This window comes from Stegostoma tigrinum, chromosome 4 (genome assembly GCF_030684315.1).
Source record: "Stegostoma tigrinum isolate sSteTig4 chromosome 4, sSteTig4.hap1, whole genome shotgun sequence".
NCBI lineage: Eukaryota > Metazoa > Chordata > Chondrichthyes > Orectolobiformes > Stegostomatidae > Stegostoma > Stegostoma tigrinum.
In genome coordinates this window covers 81724788-81746377 of record NC_081357.1, presented here as the reverse complement: position 1 = coordinate 81746377, position 21590 = coordinate 81724788, and the positions used below count along the sequence as shown (strand labels likewise).

The 21590-nt window shown below is 42.0% G+C and overlaps 1 protein-coding gene across 6 annotated transcripts in view; it reads left to right on the top strand.

Moving 5' to 3' along the window:
* The window catches only part of LOC125452394 (regulating synaptic membrane exocytosis protein 1-like), a 596477-nt gene that overhangs the window by 543629 nt on the left and 31258 nt on the right, over positions 1 to 21590 (top strand). For all 6 annotated transcript variants that reach the window (XM_059645492.1, XM_059645491.1, XM_059645490.1 and 3 more), the window contains 3 exons: positions 1047 to 1185; positions 16476 to 16585; positions 18712 to 18813. In XM_059645492.1, coding sequence (XP_059501475.1) covers positions 1047 to 1185; positions 16476 to 16585; positions 18712 to 18813 — 351 coding nt within the window. The remainder of the gene's footprint in view (positions 1 to 1046; positions 1186 to 16475; positions 16586 to 18711; positions 18814 to 21590) is intronic.

Genomic DNA, 21590 nt, shown 5'->3' with positions numbered 1-21590 from the left:
AGGCACATGGAGGATAGTAAAGTGTTGGGTATGCAGAGTCATTTGATATTACAGTAAGATAATAGGTCGGCACAACATCATGGGCTGAAGGGCCTGTACTGTGCTGTACTGTTCTATGTTCTACGTTTTATGTTCTAAAGTGTTGTGTAAATGAAGCAGAGATATTGTTTGGAAAAAGCCTTTTTCACACAGCAAGTAGAGTATGGAATGCGCTGCCTGAAAATGTGGTGGAGGCAGGTTCAATTGAGACATTAAAGAGCGCATTGGATGCTTTGATGTCACAGAAATAGTATATAGAAATATTGAGAAAAGACAGGTGATTTATTCTCGATAATAGAGCCAGTGCAAGCATGTTAAGCAAAATTTTGTGATTCTCTCAATTACTTCTAAAGTAAGTGCATTCCTTTTTAAGTCAGGCAGTCAAAATGACAAACATGGTAATATGTGCAGCAGGTTGCTACTAATCTATGAATTCAAAGAGTCTTGCAGTACCAGTAGAATCCCTCAGTTTTAAACTTGTAGCATGGTAGACTTTATGGGCAAGGCCTGTAAACTTTAGCAGAAGTGGTTTGAACCGTAAGTCACCTTTGATGAAAAAGTATCAATCTTTTGTGTTTTGATCTGTGTCTTACACAGAGGTTGCTTGAGTTACTGAGTGGAAATTCCAGTCTCAAATTTCAGTTGGAAGCAAGGAGTGTGACCGTTAGTGTCTTGGCACATAGTTAAGGCATTAGCACTTGGTTAAGATACCAGAAAAATGTCAACATCTCTGAAACATTAGCACAGCACCTAAAAATATTAATATTGTAATGATAACATGCAGTTGTAGAGAGTGGAAGATACAAGATGGCTCTGTTTTCACTGAACCTCAGGCTGCTTTGCTAAACTGGCCTTCAAATAATCCATCATTGTAACTTTGAAATTTAGTAAATGTAAGAAGCAGCAATTGACATGTCAAAGATTTTTCAAGTCTTGATTTCTGTGTTGTTGGGCGAGCCTGATACAAAAATATTGCTTGATAATTTCAAAGCTGTGTTTTTCCACAGAAACTGGAGGGAGGAAATCCAAAAATACCATCCAGAGAAGCACAGAGACAGGCATGGCAGTGGAAATGCGGCGTATGACTCGACAAGCCAGCCGGGAATCTACTGATGGCAGCATGAACAGCTACAGTTCTGAGGGAAAGTAAGTATGCCACTGTGCTGGCTGGTGTGGATATGCCCTATGATAGGCAAGCATCAATTTGTCAGATTTCAGGTTAAAGACTATGTTTGTCACAAAAATTTGCAGTCTCCAGTTATTCCAGGGCAAAGATTTGGCAAAATGAGGAGAAAAACCTGGGAACCACAGGTTGGTCAGTCCAATGTCAGGGCAAACTTTAAAGACAATAACATGGGATAAAATTAATTGATACATGGAAAAAATTAGGATGACAAAGTGGATGTTAGTGTAGATTTAATTCAAAAAAGACAAGTTGTATTGACTAATTTGTTGCAATTCTCGATGGTGTTCAGCAAAGAAGTAGTGGTGACATGCTAGTGAGTATGGAATTAGAAAAATAGGACAGATAAATGCGTGGCTCAAGAGTTGGTGCATGAACAAAGGTTTTAGATTCCTGTATCACTGGAACCATTTTTAGACCAGGTGAGACATGTACAAATGGAACCGTCTGCACCTGAACCACGTTGGGACCAACATCCTTGCAGGTAAGTTTGCTGGTGCAGTTGGGAGGAATTTAAACTAATCTGGCAGAAGAAGGGAATACAAATATTGGTAAAACAGAAACACCTCAAGCTGTAGCAAAAGAAGAAAGTCAGAGTGAGTTCAGCTACATTTGGTGTCAAGACAGTAAGACAAGGCTGGACAGCCTTTAATGCTAGGAATGTAACAGTTAATACTGATGAGTTAATGATATGGATTGACAAAAGGAAGTGTAATGTTGTTGCTATCACACTAACATGGTTGAGGTAGTGTTGTGTGGCAACCTCTCATTCCAGGCTTTAGGATGTTTCGTCAAGACAGAAGATGATGTTAAAAAGGGTGTGGTGTAGCACTATTGATTAAGGAGTTAATTACTGGACTAGAGAGATGATATCTTGGAACTGTCCTCAAACGAGGCTTTGTGGGTAGAACTGAGGAATGTTAAGAAAGCAGTCACTTCACTGAGAGTGTAGTCTCCAAACAGGCAGTCGGAAATAGAGGAGCAGATATGTTGACAGTTCACAGAGGTGTGTTAGAGTAATAATCAGGTAATTACACTAAAGGATTTCAACTTGCCCAACATAAATTGCAATAGTCATAGTGTTAAGGATTTAGTGGACACAGATTTCTTGAAATTCATCCAGGAGAGTTTTTTGTATAAATGCGTAAAAGGTTTAATGAGATGCTGTAGTGTTGGATCTGGAACATTTTAGTGATAGTGCAAGCCCAACATGTGTTCTTTGGGGGAAGTTTAGGCAATGAGTTCAGAGAACTCTGGATGCCAAGGACAATTCAGGATTGAATGAGGAAGAAGAGAAGGGCTTTCAGCAAGTCCAAAGGGTTAGTTGCCACCCTTGAGGAGTATAGGACCTGCAAGAGAGAACTTAAGAAAGCAATTCGAAAAACAAAATCGTAGATTAAAAAGGACTTGCAAACAGGATTAGGGAGAATTCCAAGATATTTTATAAATACATTAAAGGGAGAGGTTGACCAGGGAAAGAGTAAGGGCCCATTATGAACCACGGTGACAATCTGTGTGTGAGTCCACAAGACAATGGAAGGGTGTTGAATTAATATTTCATTTTGGTTTTCACTCTGGAAAAGGAGAATGTAGGTACTAAATTCAGGAAATGGGGCTGAGGGGAACTTGCACAGTTTTACAAAGGAAATTGGAGGCTCTCAGGTTTAAAAATGGGCAAATCCCCTCGCCCAGATGAATTGCATCCCAGGCTACTGTGGGAGGCAAGGAAATCGCAAGGGCTCTGGCACACATTTTTAATTTCTCTCTGGACGCCTCAGGACTGGAGGATAGCTAATGTGGTTCCACTTTTCAAGAAAGTGATAGAGATGAACCAGGAAATTACACACATGAGTCTCACTTCAGTGGTAGGGAAACTATCGGAGAAAATTCTGAAGGAGAGAATCAATAGCCATTTAGAAAGGCATGGGTTAATCAAGGATAGTCATCATTGCTTTGTCAGAGGGAGATCAATCCTGACAAATTTGTTAGAACTTTTCAAAAATGTGATTAAGTGTATGGATGAGGGAAGTTCAGTTGATGTAATCTATATGTAATCTATATAATCTTGATGTAATCTAAGTCTCCCCACATGGGAGACTAATTGAGAAGATTAAAACACATGGAATTGAAGGAAATTTGGCAAGATGGATCAAAAACTAGCTTAGTAATTGGGCACAAAGAGTAGTAGTAGAAGGCTGTTCGAGGGACCAGATGCCAGTGTCTGGTGTTTTACCACAAGAATCAGTATTGGGATCCAAGATAACAAAGTGTAGAGCTGGATGAACACAGCAGGCCAAGCAGCATCTTCGGAGCAGAAAAGCTGACGTTACGGGCCTAGACCCTTCATCAGAAATATTGTTTGTTAAATATATAAATGATATAGATGAAAATGTGCGGCGAATGTTAAGCAAGTTTGCAAATGACCACAAGATTGGTAGGATGGTGAATAGCGAAGAAGCTGTTTGTAGGTTTCAGGAAGGTATTGATAGGTTGGTCAGATGAGCTGAGCAGTGACAGATGGCATTTAACCCTGATAAGTGTGAGGTGATACACTTCGGGAGAAACAACAAGATGAGAGAGTATTTAATGAATGGCAGGAGACTAAGTAGCTTAATGGAACAGAGGGATTTTGGGGTAATTATTCACAGATTCCTGAAATCTGCAGAGCTGGTGAATATGATAGTTAAGAAGTCATATGGGACACTTGCTTTCATCAGTTGTGGTATAGCGTATAGCAGCAAGGAGATAATATTGGAGTTGTACTGAATAGCGAGTTTTGAGACGATTTGTACTGAATATTGATTAGGCCACAGTTGGAATACTGAGAGCATTTCTGGTCACCTCACTGCAAGACAGCTGTGATACCATTAGAGGGAGTACAGTGGAGATTCCCCAGGATGTTGCCTGGGATGCAGAAATTGACCTCTACGGAGAAGACTAGATAGGCTTAGATTGTTTTCTTTAGAGCCCGAAAGACTGGGAGAGGGGCACATGATTGAGGTGTATAAGATTATGAAGGGTATGAACAGGGTGGATAGATAACACAAGGGGCATAATTTTAGGGTGAGAGGCAGGAGATACAGAGGGCATTTGAGAAAAGGTTTCTCATTCAGAAAGTGGTGGGAATCTGGAATGTACTGCCTGGGAACGTAGTTGAGGCCAGAAAACTGACAATCTTGAAAAACAAATTGCATGAGCACTTAAAATATCATAACGTTCAAGGATATGGGACAAGTGCAGGACATTGGGATTAGAGTGTCTTTAGTGTAGTTATGTCAGTGCAGACTTGCTTGTATGACTCTGTGACTATGACTCTGACATGAGTAAAAACTCTTTTATGCACAGCATTGGCTCAACATTTGCTTAATAATCCTGAGTATGCAAAGATTACACTGACAATATGTGGATAGAAAAGGTTTAGAAGCATATGGGCCAAGTGCAGGGAAATGGGATTAGCGTGGATATGCATTTTGATCAACATGGACCTGTTTGGGCCCAAGGGCCTATCTCTGTACTGTAGGACTCAATGACAACTAATTTAAGATTGTGAATCTGAATTGCAGTTTGGCACACTGGAAGCTGCATAATATTAATACACTGGGCCCTGTTCTTTGCAGACAGAATGAATACACACACACATAGACACAGATACACCATTCTCTAGTTCATTTCTCAGAGCAATGTCTTGACCAGTCATTCAATTTGCCTGTTTCAAACAAAATTTAGTAGTTAACTGTTAGTCATCATCTAATTCTCAATGGCAATGCCTTTATGAATCAGAATCCTCTTGTTAACCAATCAGGACCCACTTCCCATACAAGATAGAAATAGTTTCCCCTCTACTTTGGTATTTCTTGAAAATTGTCCTGATGAATGCAAGGCAAAAGCTTCAACAGCTTTTTTCAACAGATCTTTTCTCAGTGATGCTAAATGAGAAATAAATATATTCTGATGAAAGGTCATTGACCTAACGTGGTACCTGTTTCTCTTTAAAGATATTGCCTGACCTGCCCAGTATTTCAAGCATCCAGTGTATTTAACTTATGTAAAAATCTGTTTCGGTTTTGAAAATTACACTTGGCATAGTATGGTCTTATAAACAATTGTTTCTGAAATCTATTATTACTTTAGGCGAAAACCTAATTCCAAATTTCACTTAAGATAACAAAGTGTGAAGCTGGATGAACACAGCAGGCCAAGCAGCATCTCAGGAGCACAAAAGCTGAGGTTTTGGTCTGATGAAGGGTCTAGGCCTGAAACGTCAGCTTTTGTGCTCCTGAGATGCTGCTTGGCCTGCTGTGTTCATCCAGCTTCACACTTTGTTACCTTGGATTCTCCAGCATTTGCAGTTCCCATTATTTCTGATTCCAAATTTCACTTGTTAGCTCTTTCTACCCTAAGTGAAATGTTGTTAACGTTTAACTATCCCTAATCAATCATTGTAAATGCTCTCAAGCCCCATTCTCCTCTCATTTGTACAGGCAATCACACCAAGTCAGCTTTCCAATGGGAGGTTGCTGATGCCCATTAGAAATAGCATTCCAACTAGTGAATAATTGCCAGAATAAGTGCAGTCACCTAGGAGTTATCACCAGTACAGTTAGAAGCCATTCAAAGAGTGATGAACAGTAGAAGTTTCAGAAAGCCACAATCAAAATAGAGCCCATTCAAGGAGACGTATAGCTGTTTTTAACAAGTTAAAAGTCAACCACATTAGAGTAAATCTGGAATTATGGGCCAAACCTACAAAGGGTGACAGTTTTCCTTCCCTAAAGGACATTAGTTAATTAGGTTATTTTTTAAAATGATAATCAACAATGTTCACATGGATTGACATTGGCCTTGTTTTTAATTCCATATTTTTGTTGAATTCAAACTTTACCCTGTGCCATGGTGGGATTTGAATCCATTCCTCCACACCATTAACTAGGATGCTGCTGGATTACTAACCCAGTAACGTTACCACAATGCAGCACTTGCCCTTGTTGAGTATTATTCTCTCCTTTCCTCCTTTCTATTTCTAGTGGTTATCTCTCTATAGTTCACTCCCTTTTGTGGTTGGTATCTCAAAGTGCTTCCAAATTGTACTAATTTTCCAAAATGACTCCAATTCATATGTTCTTTCAGTTCCTATTTGGCTCTCATTTTCACTGGTTATTTTGCCATAGATATTTTTTATTTCCTGATAATTTAACAGAATAATGCCTGAGAAGACAAGGTGAACCTTGGGGAAATGAAAGAAATCTAAATGTATTATATCTCAATATATGAAGTATTCAGAACAAATTTGGTACGTTAATAGCACAGACAAGTTAATTGCTTTGTTCTAATAAACATTTTACAGAAATATAAGAGAGAGAAAGGATCTCACCTTCTAAAATCTCTTGGGAGGAGCTAAGAAAAGCAAGGGACAGAAAATATTTTTAGGAGTAGACTGTCAAACCACAGTTGTCATGTACAAGTATAAATCAGAAAGTGCATGTGATACAGTAATTATGGAGTTCTTCATGCAGACTTGCCAAACCAAGTTTATGGTAATTGTGTTGAAGACAAGTTCATAACTTTATACTAATTGTTTTATAGATCAATGTGTCAAGAGAACAAATTGGGTCAAGGTTTTTTTGGTTCTAGTATTATGCATGAAAAACGGTCAATTTATAACTTGATAGTAAAGAGTGAGTGACGAAAATGAATGTAAAGTATGTACAAACCTAAGGTAACCAAACATGTTCAGCATATGTGTGTGAGGACCACATAATATTCCATGCTCTTCCAGTAGCCAATTTGTAACCACTTCTGACAGTGTTCTTTCACCTTTTGAATTCAATGTCAGACCTCTTTCTATCAGTCAATCCAATTGTAACTTTTTCTGCTTGATCTTTTTACCTCCACTGACTGCTGAACGTGGCTTCACCAACGGAAACCTCATTCTGGGCTATTTTCTATGTAACAATTCATGTGGAATTATGCCAGTAGTCATATGGGATGTGTTACAATAAACAAAATTGGGCAGCACGGTGGCTCAGTGGTTAGCACTACTGTCTCGTAGCACCAGGGACCTGCATTCAATTCCATGTGTGTGGAGTTTGCACATTTTTCCTGTCTGCGTGGGCATCCCCTGGGTGATGTAGTTTCCTCCCACAATCCAAAGATATGCAGGCTAGGTGGATCAGCCATGCTAAATTACCCTAGAGTGTTCAGGATTGTGAAACTTAGGTCAGTTCTGGGGGAATAGGTCTCACGTACCCCACCTACCATAGATCTTAAGCTTACTCATCTATAATTCCCAGGTTTTTCTTTGCAGCCCTTCTTGAATAGTGGCACAACATTGACTACCCTCCAGTCTTCTAGGATCTTACCTGTGGCTAATGATGATGCAAATATATCAGCCAAGGCCCCCGCAATTTGTTCTCTAGCCTCTTGCTGTGTTCTTGGATACATCTGATCAGGACCAGGAGATTTATCCAATTTCATATATTTTAATACTTCCAATGCCACTTCTACTGTGATAGATATAGATACCCAAGATATCACCACTAACTTCCCCAAGTTCCCAAGTCTTCATGTCTTTCTCCACTGAAAACACAGAAGAGAAATATTCATTGAATATCAGTGGGCAGTGGGGTCTGTGGGTATCAGTGTGTAATGAGGTCAGTGGGGATCGGTGGACAGTGAGTCAATAGCGCCAGTTGGACTTTTGGTGTTAGTCGACATTAGTGTGTGTTGTGGTCAGTCAGTGTTTGGATTGGTGGGGTCAGTGGACATCATTAGGCAATGGAGTCAGTGGGCAATGGAGTCATTAGGCAGTATTGGGTAACAAACATAGAACATAAGAACTTGGAGCTGAAGGGTTAATGCAACCCCTCAAGCCTGCTCTACCTTTGAATATGATCATGACTCCAATGCAGTTCGTGGGTGTCTTGGGTGAGGTCATCAGTGGATGTCAGTAGGTCAGTGGGCAGTGGTGTTAATTAGCATTGTGAACGATTAGGGTCAGTGAGTATCAGTGGGCAATGGGAGCCAGTGTGCAATGGGGTCAATGGCAATCACGAAATTGTGGGATCAGTAGGTATAGAAAAGAATAGAATAGAAAATAATATCCTTTATTTGAAGAAGGGTCCCAGCCTGGCCTGCTGTGTTTCTCCAGCTCCAGCTCTCTGACTCAAATATTTGCAGTTCTTACTATCCTTTATTGTCACATGTACTCAAGTACAAGAGAACAGTGAAGAGTTACAATGTTGCCTCTCATCTCCGATATAAAGTACTTTGGTACAAATCTCAGATACAAAAAGAGGAATAAAAAAGAAAATGAAGAGGGCTAAGAGGGGACGTGAGATATCTAGCAAAAATGGTTAAGGAAAATCCCAAAGCCTTTTATTCATATATGAAGAGCAAGAGGGGAACTAGAGAAAGGGTTGGCCCACTTAAGGACAAAGAAGGAAAGTTATGCATCGAGTCAGAGAAAACGGGTGACATTCCTAACGAGTACTTTGCATCGGTATTCACCAAGGAGACAGACATGACGGATGTTGAGGTTAGGGATCGATGTTTGGTTAGCCCAGGCCAAGTCAGCGTAAGGAGGGAGGAAGTGTTGGGTATCCTAAAAGGCATTAAGGTGGACAAGTCCCCAGGTCCGGATGGGATCTATCCCAGGTTATGGAGGGAAGCGAGAGAGGGAATAGCCAGGGCCTTAACAGATATCTTTGCAGCATCCTTGAGCACGGGTGAGGTCCTGGAGGACTGGAGGATTGCTAATGTTTTCCCCTTGTTTAAGAAGGGTAGCAGGGATAATCCAGGTGATTATCGAACGGTGAGCCTGACATCAGTGATTGGGAAACTGCTGGAGAAGATACTGTGGGATAGGATCTATTCACACTTGGAAGAAAATGGACTTAGCAGTGCTGGACAACATGATTTTGCGCAGGGAAGTCTTACCAACTTAATAGAATTCTTTGGGGACATGACAAAGTTGATTGATGAGGGAAAGGCTATAGATGTCATTTACATGGACTTCAGTAAGGCATTTGATAAGGTTTCCCATGGCAGGCTGATGGAGAAAGTGAAGTTGCATGGGGTCCAGGGTGTGCTAGCTAGATGGTTAAAAAAAAGACTGGCTAGGCAACAGAAGACAGAGAATAGTAGTAGAAGGGGGTTTCTCAAATTGGAAAACTGTGACCAGTGGTGTTCCACAGGCATCTGTGCTGGGGCGACTGTTGTTTGTGATGTACGTAAATGATTTGGAGGAAGGTATAGGTGGTCTGATTCGCAAGTTTGCAAATGACACTAAGATTGGTTGAGTAGCAGATAGTGAAGGGGACTGTCAGAGATTGCAGCAGATTATAGATAGATTGGAGAGTTGGGCAGATAAATGGCAGATGGAGTTCAATCCAGGCAAATGCGAGGTGATACATTTTGGAAGATCTAATTCACAAGCAAACTATACAGTAAATGGAAAAGTCCTGGGGAAAATTTATGTTCAGAGAGATCTGGGTGTTCAGGTCCATTGTCCCCTGAAGGTGGCCATGCAGGTCAATAGAGTGGTCAAGAAGATATAAGGCATGCTTCTCTTCATCAGACGGGGCATTGAGTACAAGATTTGGCAGGCCATGTTACTAAGACTTTGGTTTGGCCACATTTAGAGTACTGCATACAGTTCTGGTCGCCACATTACCGAAAGGATGTGGATGCTTTGGAGAGGGTGCAGAGGAGGTTCACCAGGATGTTGCCTGGTATGGAGGGCACTAGCTCTGTGGAATGGTTGAGTAGGATAGGATTATTTTCATTAGAAAGATGGAGACTGAGGGGGGACCTGATTGAGGTCTATAAAATCATGAGGGGAATAGACAAGGTGGATAGCAAGAAGCTTTTTCCCAGAGTGAGGGACTTAATTACTAGGAGTCATGAGTTCAGAGTGAGAGGAGGAAAGTTTATGGGAGATATGCTTTGAAATTTCTTTAGACAGAAGGTGGTGGATGCCTGGAACAATATTGTCTTTTAAGATGTATCTTGACAGGTACAATGATGGGCAGGGAGCAAAGGGATACAGACCCTTAGAGAATAGGTGACAGATTTTGACAGAGGATCTTGATCAGCACAGGCTCGGAGGGCCGAAGGGCATGTTCCTGTGCTGTAAATTTTCTTTGTTCTTTTCTTTGTTCTAAAAGAAGTTGCATTATCTCACAGTGATTCATAGTACCAGTTGAAAATAAGACATAGTTAAAAGGATAAATATTACAATCAGATAAACACATTACAGATAAACATTACATTGTAGTAAATCAGCACAGGGGCATGTGCATGTGTTCTGACTGGTGTCACAAACTGCTGACCGTATGTGCCAGACCCCAGTCCTACAGCCGTTCTTGCTACACTCCATGCCTCCAGCCCGCTCCACTCTGGCTGCCAGCCGTTCCATGCTGCTCCAGGCCTCCAGCCTGCTCTCCTTTGGCTCTCAGCAACTCTGCACTGGTCCAAGCTTCTAGCTTGCCCCTCGCCACTCCAGCCTACTCCGCTCTAGCTGCCAGCTGCTCCACACCGACAGCCTGCTCGGCTCTGGCTCTCAGCCCGTTCCCAGGCCAACAGCCCACTCCGCACCTTTCTAGGCCACCAGCCTGCTCCACTCTGGTTCTCAGCTGCAATGATGCAAAGTTCTTCCCATGATTGCTGTAGAAACACCCAGAAAGAAGGGAAGATTTTAATGAAATTACAAACACAAGGAAAACAGAATTACGCAAACTGATTGAAGCTGTGGGTTAACAAGTCTCGAGGCCTAGATGAATTTCATCCTTGTATCTTAAAAGAGATGGCTATTGAGGTGGTAGATGTTTTGGTGTTAATTTTCCAAAATTCCCTAGATTCAGAAAAGGTTCCAGATTGATTCGTAATAAATATCACCCCTCGATTCAGGAACAGGAAACAGGAAATTATAAGACAGTTAAATTGATGTCTTTCAGGGGGAAGGTGTTAGGATCGATCATTGTTGGTTGTACGTGGATACTTAGAAAACTCAAAGTAGTCGGGAAGAGTCAACATTGTTTTTGAGGTCTACAAATTTAGTCAACTTTTTAAAAGGGCTGAGCATTAAGGGGAGCCTATACTGTATTTAGATTTCTAGAATTCTTTTTTTCTTCCAGAAAATAAAAGCTGATGGTGCAGTGCCTAATATATTTGTGTGGATAGAAGATTGGCTGGCTGGCAGTAAACACATAAGGGATAAATGAAGGCAGTGTTGTAGTTTTGGTCTCCTTATTTGAGGAAAGATGTAAATACATTGGAGGTGATTTAGAAAGGGTTTACAAAAATACCTGGAATGAGCAGGTTGTTTTTTGAGAAAAGGTTCGGCAGACTGAGCTTGTTTTCACAGAACTTTAGAAGAGTGAGGGGTCACTCAATTGAAATAAACGAGTGGATAGCAAATGGATGTTTCCTCTTCGAGTCAACAACTGGAAGGCACAGCATTTCTTTTTTAAAAAATCATTTTATGACAGATGAGGTGAGTTTTTTTTCTCTTAAAGGGTTATGTGGTTTTGGAACTCTCACTCAGAAGGCAAAGGAAGCAGGGCCATTAGATATTTCTGAGGCAGAGATGGTTAGATTCTTAGATAATGGGAACTGCAGATGCTGGAGAATTCCAAGATAATAAAATGTGAGGCTGGATGAACACAGCAGGCCAAGCAGCATCTCAGGAGCACAAAAGCTGACGTTTCGGGCCTAGACCCTTCATCAGAGAGGGGGATGGGGAGAGGGAACTGGAATAAATAGGGAGAGAGGGGGAGGCGGACCGAAGATGGAGAGTAAAGAAGATAGGTGGTGAGAGTGTAGGTGGGGAGGTAGGGGGGGGACAGGTCAAGGAGGTGGGATGAGGTTAGTGGGTAGCTGGGGGTGTGGCTTGGGGTGGGAGGAAGGGATGGGTGAGAGGAAGAACCGGTTAGGGAGGCAGAGACAGGTTGGACTGGTTTTGGGATGCAGTGGGTGGGGGGGAAGAGCTGGGCTGGTTGTGTGGTGCAGTGGGGGCAGGGGACGAACTGGGCTGGTTTAGGGATGCAGTAGGGGAAGGGGAGAACTCAAAATCTCCCCTTCCCCTACTGCATCCCTAAACCAGCCCAGTTCGTCCCCTCCCCCCACTGCACCACACAACCAGCCCAGCTCTTCCCCCCCACCCACTGCATCCCAAAACCAGTCCAACCTGTCTCTGCCTCCCTAACCGGTTCTTCCTCTCACCCATCCCTTCCTCCCACCCCAAGCCACACCCCCAGCTACCCACTAACCTCATCCCACCTCCTTGACCTGTCCGTCTTCCCTGGACTGACCTATCCCTCCCCTACCTCCCCACCTACACTCTCACCACCTATCTTCTTTACTCTCCATCTTCGGTCCGCCTCCCCCTCTCTCCCTATTTATTCCAGTTCCCTCTCCCCATCCCCCTCTCTGATGAAGGGTCTAGGCCCGAAACGTCAGCTTTTGTGCTCCTGAGATGCTGCTTGACCTGCTGTGTTCATCCAGCCTCACATTTTATTATCATGGTTAGATTCTTATTAGGCTTCAGGGATAGATGGAAACACAGATTTCAATGCAGAAAGAGATCAGCCATGATTTTACTGAATGACAGAACAAACTCGACGGACCGAATGATCAACTTCGGCTCCTAATTTGTAATCTTATATCAGTTGAGGTGAGATCAGTAGGTATCAGTGGTGATGGGGAGGGAGAGTACTGGCGTCCTTGTTTCGGGTGGGTAATGACACTCTTCAAACAATGTGTTAAGCTTTTAATTTACACATACCAAGGTCCAAGCATCTGTTTGGGTATGTGAAATGCATGCCAATTTTCTGACACTAGCAGTATTTTGGGCAATTAATTTCCAGACTTAGAACAGCCATTTAGTGTTTATAGTTAGTGTCTCTGCCATAAGCTGTCCACGGATATAGTGCCGGAAGATCGGAGAGTGGAAAACATCATTCCCTTGTTCAAAAAAGGGAATAGGGATAACCCCGGAAATTACAAGCCAGTTAGTCTTACTTTAGTGGTGGTAAAATTATTGGAAAGAGTTCTGAGAGATAGAATTTATGATCACTTGGATAGGCACAGTTTGATTCGTGATAGTCAGCATGGATTTGTAAAGAGTACATCATGCCTCACAGACTTATTGAATTCTTTGAAGATGTGACCAAACACGTGGATGAAGGTAGAGGAGTGGATGTGGTGTACATGGATTTATGTAAGGCGTTTGATCAGGTTCCCCCTGGTAGGCTCATGAAGCAAGTAAGGAGGCATGGGATAGTTGGAAATGTGGCAGATTGGATTCAGAATTGGCTGACCCTTAGAAGACAAAGGGTGGTAGTGATCAGAAAATATTCAACATGGTGCTTAGTACGAGTAGTGTACCACAAGGATTTGCCCTGGGCCCTCTTCTACTTTTGATTTTTGTAAATGATTTGGATGAAGGAGTGGAAGGGTGGATTAGCAAGTTCGCAGACGATATGGAGGTGGGTCACATTGTGGACAGTGCGGAGGGCTGTTCCAGGTTACAAAGGGACATTGATAGGGTGCAGAGCTGGGCTGAGAAGTGGCAGATGGAGTTCAACCCTGAGAAGCGTGAGGTCATTTTGGAAGGACAAATTTGACAGCAGAATACAGGGTTAATGGAAAGGTTCTGGGCAGTGTAGAGGAGCAGAGGGATCTTGGGATTCATATCCACAGTTCCCTGAAAGCTGCTACCCAGGTGGATAGAGATAGTAGGAACTGCAGATGCTGGAGAATCAGAGATAACAATGTGTAGAGCTGGATGAACACAGAATGCCAAGCAGCATCAGAGGAGCAGGAAGGCTGATGTTTCGGGCCTAGACCCTTCTCCAGAAAATGGGTGGATAGAGTTGTTGAGAAGGTATAGAACATAAAACAGAACAATACAGCGCAGAACAGGCCCTTTGACCCTCGATGTTGCACCGACCTGTCAACAAATCTAAGCCCATCCCCCATATGCTTATCCAAGGACTGTTTAAATGCCCCTAATGGGGGCATGTATAGTATATATGTGATAATGGGAACTGCAGATGCTGGAGAATCCAAGATAACAAAGTGTGGAGCTGGATGAACACAGCAGGCCAAGCAGCATCTCAGGACCACAAAAGCTGACGTTTCGGGCCTAGACACTTCATCAGAGAGGGTTCTCTGATGAAGGGTCTAGGCCCGAAACGTCAGCTTTTGTGCTCCCGAGATGCTGCTTGGCCTGCTGTGTTCATCCAGCTCCACACTTTGTTATCGTACATAGTGTATATAGTGTGTTAGCTTTCATTAATAGAGGGATTGAGTTCAAGAGCCGTGAAATTATGCTCCAGCTATACAAACCCCTGGTTTGGCCACATCTGGAGTATTGTGTCCAGCTCTGGTCACCTCATTACAGGAAAGACGTGGAAGCGTTGGAAAAGGTACAGAGGAGATTTACCAGGATGCTGCTACAAGGAAAGGTTGAGAGAGCTGAGGGTTTTCTCTTTAGAATGATGAAGGATGAGAGGTGGAGGTGACTTTATAGAGGGAGGTGACGAGGTGACTTTATAGAGGGAGGGGACTTTATAGAAGTGTACAAAATGATCAGAGGTATTGATAGAGTGGACAGCCAGATACTTTTTCCTAGGGTGGAGGTAGCTATTACAAGGGTACATAGTTTTAAAGTGAGTGGAGGCAGATATAGGGGAGACGTCAGAAGTAGGTTCTTTACTCAGATAATGGTAGGGGCATGGACCGCATTGTCGGAGAGGGTCGTGGAGTTGGCCTCATTAGGGGCATTTAAGCAGCTATTAGACAGGCATATGGATGATAGTCTAAGGTAGGGATAGAGGTTAGGTAGACCTTAGTTTAGGGTAAATGTTCGGCACAACATCATGGGCTGAAGGGCCTGTACTGTTCTACGTTCCATGTTTTAAACTGTAGCTTGAATATATACTCTCTATACGTAAGCAAATGACTTGGCATCCTTCCTGTCTCAGACTGAGTCAGACTGTTGCGCATCCTTTTGTAGTGTCCATACCACATCACCTCCAGCACAAGACTGCAAATATTAGATTTACTTAAGGAGAGGCTGGAGATGTATCTGAGGGAAGACAAAATAGAAAGAAGGTGAGATGAAGTAATCAAGAGAGTGCTGAGACTTGTGTGGAATGTCGTGACCTATCCCTTTGCTGTAGTTGTAATATAATAAGCAGTTAAAATCCTGTTTGTCATTTCCTGCCTTGATAAACCTTCAGGCCAATCTCTGACTCATCAGCTCCAGCAGATTCTGTTTTAAGAGTTTATATCCTATTCCAGTCCACATCACCTGCCATTCTAGTGACCCAACTCAATATCAGGCTTCACCATCCTACATTTCCCTACTTCCATATGCCCACCCAGATTAATTTATTGCTTTATTATCCAGCCAGATGATCTTTCCCTCTCATTCATGGCTCTTGTCCCCAAATTTCTGCCTCTCCAACAGACATCTGTGGAGAGAACACAGTTAAGATTCCAGGTGTAAAGCTTATATTCAGAACAGGAGAAAGAATTAAATCAGATCTTTAAATTTAACAATACAAAAGAGACCCTAAATAAATTAAGGATATTGGAGTGACAAAGAACTGGTGAAATTTTGAGGTAATTTGAGCCAACATAGGGAAGAATCCAGAAAATTGGAGATATTGAAATTCCCTCTCTGATCAGTATTTTGATCATACTGCATAATGATTTCCTTCTCTTTTCCCCTGTGCCCGGAATAAACGGCTCGAGTTATTTTTCAACATTAAAGGCATAGTCAAACGGAAGCTCCTGGGTGATGTCTGGCACCTCAGGTGAGCACTTCCATGGGAGAGATGGGAAGGAACATTATAATAGAAGGAAAACTAGCCATTGAAATGGTGCAGGGTGATACTAGAACCAACAGCTGACAATGACAGCACTGATTTTCATTCAGAGAACTGTAGTTTCTCAACCAATGCTTCATAGAACATAGAACAGTACAGCACAGAACAGGCCCTTCAGCCCACAATGTTGTGCCGACCATTGATCCTCATGGATGCACCCTCAAATTTCTGTGACCATATGCATGTCCAGCAGTCTCTTAAATGACCCCAATGACCTTGCTTCCACAACTGCTGCTGGCAACGCATTCCATGCTCTCACAACTCTCTTCATTTCTTGAAGCACTCAATTGCCAGGTTAATTTGAAGCAGTTACTCAGCAGAATACTTCCAGCGACACTAAGTACTAATGTTTATTTCAGTTTATTCCCTGGGATGAGACTAGGAGCTGACAGTCAGTTCAGTGAATTCCTCGATGGACTAGGACCTGCACAACTTGTTGGGAGACAGACATTAGCAACACCTGCCATGGGTAAGTGATGAGTCACCAGAATTGCATTGATTATTATTTGCAATGCTCTTGACAATAGAACATAAAGCATATTTTACCTGCATGAGAGCACCAAGTCATTTTAAATTTAACTTAGTAAATATTGCTGTACATATAGAACAATATTCTTTGTGTTTTACCTTGTCAGTCATTCTCAGTGATACTATTGTCAAAATGTTGTTTTTGCTTGGTCCCTTTTCAGCTTTGTTGGATTGGAGGTTGAATGCCCTGATAATTAATAATTATGCATAAGGAATAAGGAATGCATAGTGGACAAATGAGACATTAGTGTAGAGTAAATTGAATTTCTTCTTGAAGTGCTGTACTGTCACTTCGCAATATTCTGCAAATATTTCCCCCATGGTAGACAGTCCCAGATTTTCTGTAATGCCTGACAATTAGCTTAGAGAGGAATCCTGTTAGATAATTTGGTTAAATGTTCCAATTCCACAGCAAATTTAATTCTTTTGCCTGCCAAGGGATCCAGAGAAATGAAAGACACAATGGAGCAAGCTTGAAGATCAGCCATTATGTTAAAGTGCAGCAGGTTTAAGGGACCAATCTTCTACTCCTGCTCCTATTTCTTAACAACTACTTATAAACTAATGGTTTATAAAAAGATGCAAATTCTAGGAATCTAAGACAGACAAAAAATGTTGGAAATACATAACATCTGTGCAATGAATAGAGGTATATGACAGGGCCAAAGCTAGAATCCTGCAATGAGTGCCTCCTCTTGTAACTCCCCAAAGCCTATCAATCATTTGCCAGATGTGTGCAGCTCCAGAAGCATTGTTGTTACTGTGCAGAAATACTCTTGATTGGCACCTGAAGTTACTGCACAGAGACTGGTATCCTATCACCAAGTCACCCTTTACATACACGTGTGCAGTAAGTGAGCTCAGAATCAGTCTGCAAACTGAAGATTCTAAATCCCCTGTTTATATTGGTCAGCCAGGGCTTCCTGATTGGCCATGGTTAACAACCTCAATCAAGGATGTCATAGTGGGATCCACCTGGTTCCAATCACTACACTTCCCATCCACCAGTTTTAACATGAATCCCTTTCACTACCTACACACAGGGACAGCAGTATTAACCAGTGTGACAATAAAAACAGGGCTTTTATTTTCAGTTTTCATTTTAAATTTTGAGCGTTTGTAATAGTTTGTTTGCATTTCAATTTTTGCTCAATTTTTAATTTGATAAGGACTTCTGATGTTGAGACTTTCAGACTTGTCTGCTTTTCCTCTAGTGTAACTGTAAACCTTGAAGTATGGTGTGCAGTTTTTATTGCCACAGTACCAGGAGGACGTGGAAGCTTTGGAGAGAGTGCAGGGACAGTTCACCAGGATGTTGCCTGATCAAGGGCATTGCATGAGGAAAGGTTAAAAAGACTAGGATTATTTTCACTGGAAAGATGGTACCTGAGAGTAGACCTGATAGAGGTCTACAAAATTATGAGAGGCATAGATAAGGTGCATAGTCAGAGGCTTTATCCTAGTGTTGAAGTCTCAATTAAGAGGGGGCACAGGTTCAAGGTGAGAGGGCAAAAGTTTAAGGGAGATGTGTGAGGAAAGTTTCTCATGGAGAGTGGTAGAAGCCTGAAATGCACTGCCAGAAGTGGTGGTGGAAGCAGGCATGTTGATGACATTTAGGAGGCATCTGGATGGTGATAGAAATAGGGAAGGAAGAGAGGGATATGGACTGAATATGGGCAGAAGGTTTTTTTTTTAAGTTTAGTCAGGGCATGATGATCAGCACAGACTTGGAGGGCTGAAAAGCATGTTCCTGTGCCATATATCCCTTTGATTCCTTGTCTCATTATCTTGGAGTCATTCTGATAAGTGTTCTTGCATTGTTGAGAAAAATTGCTCACATCTCCTGTGACACATTGTTACCTGCATCAATCTGGGTTAAGATAGGCATGAATTTGAGTTGAAGTCAGCACTGTTGCCTGTTCAGTTTTTGGTATCTCTCAGGCTGTCTTAAAGCTGTACTTTCAAAAGATGCATTTTTGAATTTGGTACCTGGGAATGAGAACCAGAACTCCTGCAGTCAAAAGGTTTTATATAACTTCAAGCTTTAAATGCTCTTTGTTTTCTCAGGTGACATTCAGATCGGGATGGTGGATCGGAAGGGACAGTTAGAAGTTGAAGTGATTCGAGCCCGAAGCCTCAGTCAGAAAACAGGTTCAAAATCTCTCCCTGGTAAATAAACTGTACATTACTTTATGGCTTCTATGTTCCAGATGCTCGGGACCTGAAAAGACAGAACAGAGATGGAATGAAGCAAGAGCCTAATTCACCTTAATATGGGAGGGACTTTGAGAAAAGTCTGTAGAAAGATAGCTGAGTAAGAGCTAAGATAGTGCACACATTAGCCACTGAATTAAGATTGGAACTATTGAAGGGAACTTCAATGGAAGTTAATTATATTTCAGGCAAGCAGTTGGCAAAGTCTAAAGGATAGTTCTTGGTTGAAAGTCAGGAAGTTTAATCTGATTACTATTTAAGGCCTCCTAATACAAGCTGGAGAGTAAATTGCATAAGAATGAGGTGAAACCATAGAGTGTAATAAATTGTAACATGGGTAGGCAGTTTAGTCGTTCAAAGCAGTTCCACCTTTCAAAAGGATCACGGCTGATCTAGCACTCATATCCACTTTCCTGCCCTTTCCCCATAAAGCATGATTCCCCTACTGATAAGGAATTTATCTATATCAACCTTAAATGTTTACAAGGACACTGCTGCCATAGCTCTTTCTCGTAAGGAGTTACAAAGATGCTCATTCCTTTGAGAGAAGAAATCCCTCTTCATCAAATCTTTAATTGGCTGAATAGGAGACTAGACTATCTCATGATGGGAAGCATCTTTTCAGCATCGATCTTACCCTGAGAAGTGTGATATGTTTCATGGATATCACCTGTTATCCTTTTAAACTCCAATGAACAAAGGCCCAACGTACTTAACATTTGGTCATAAGACAATCCACCTACACCAGGGATCATCCTAGTGAACCTTCTCTGAAATGCTTCAAATGAAGTTATATATTTTATTAAATCAAGGACCAGATTTGATTACAATACTCCAGATCTGGTATCACTGGCATCTTGTGCAGTTGGAGTTAGAACTCTTAACTTACACTGCAACAGCGGTGAAAGATGAGCATGGCAAGATTCTAGAATCATGGATGACAAGAGATATTGAAGGCTTAGTCAAAAAGATATGTGAGGTTAGAAGCGTCTGAGAGGTTTAGGAAACTGAAATCAAACAGGTCCTTGAGGAGTATGAAGGAAGCAGAGAAGAAACAACAAATTAAGAGGGCTAGAATGGGCTATGAAATGTTCTTGGCAAATAGGATGAAGGAGAACTCCAGAGTACATCAGACCTACATTAAGATCAAGAGGGTAGCTAGGGATAGGACAAAGAATTTATGCATGAAGCCAGAGAAGTGGATGAGGTCCTTAACGAGTACTCTGCATCGATAATCATCATGGAGAAAACATGTATAATGGTGCAGCTAGAGAGGTATTTGTTGATACTGTAAGGCATGTCGATTTTAAGAAGGTGTTAGGTGACTTGGAAAACATTAAGGTACGTACATCTTCAGGGCTTGGTGGAATCTATCCCAGGATACTCAAAGAGGCTCGAGAGGAGATTTCTGAGGGTATGACAGAGATCTTCGTATCTTCTTTAGCCACTGGGGAGACTCTAGAAGACTGCCAAACAGCTAATGCTGTTTATTTCTTTAAGAGCAACATCGATAACCCAGGAAATGACAAACCAGTCAGCCTTATATCTGTGGTAGGGAAATTATTAGAGAAGATTCTCAGAGACCAGAACTTACTAACATTTGGAGAAGAATGGACTTATTATTAGAGATAGCCAGCATAGCTTTATGCAGAGGAAGAGCTGGATGAACACAGCAGGCCAAGCAGAGGAACAGGAAGGGTGACGTTTCGGGCCTAGAACCTTCTTCATTTCTGAAGGCCCAAAACGTCAGCCTTCCTGCTCCTCTAATGCTGCTTGGCCTGCTGTGTTCATTCAGTCTACACCTTGTTATCTCAGATTCTCCAGTATACGCAGTTCCTACAATCTCTTTACGCAGGGGAAGCTTTGTTTCACAAATTTGTTTGAATTTATTAAGGTAGTAACAAAGATAATTGAGAATAGGGTAGTGAATGTTGTCAATATGGAGCTCAGCAAAGTATTTGGCAAGTTTGCTTACGGTAGGCTGGCCCAGAAGATTAAGCCATATAGGACGAATGCAGACACAAAATTGGCTTGGTCATAGAAGTCAGAGGATCGTTGTGGAGGGATATTTTACTGACTGGAGTTCTGTGACTAGTGGTATTCCACAAGGATCAGCGCTGGGACCTCAGCTGTTTGCTTGGTCAGTCCAAGCAGTGACAGCAGCAGCAGAGTGAACCTGGGAGTGAACAGTGGCAGCAGTAGCAGGATAAAATATCTGAGGAGCAGGGTCTAGACCAAGGTCAGTCTGAGCGGTGACAGTAACAGCATCAGAATGATGGAAAACGAAATTGGGAGTCTTTTATCTTGTTAATCCTGTGCCAATTGTTTTGTGGGACAGGTAATAATCCAGAGCCAATTATTCTAATTTAGGCCTTAGCTGCTCATATTCCATCAGCAGAACCTATTTCCTTATTCTACCAATAAATTTGGAACCTACATGGATCATGATTACAAGATCTACATACTCCCACCCCAAGATCCCCTGCAGCCCAAGTAATATAGCCTGAATCTGATATCAGGAGGGCAACACTGCTTCTGGGACTCAATTCTAGCAACAGACAATAGTGTCTATTCCCTTGACCATATTATCCATGGTTACATTTCTCTTGTAACAATGGTTACATTTCTCTTGTCTACCCTCACCCTTGAATAGCTCCATGTACCATGGCGCTAGGTCAGTTTATCGCGTCCCACCTATAGCTACTGTCAGGGAGCAAAAATCTCAAACTTGT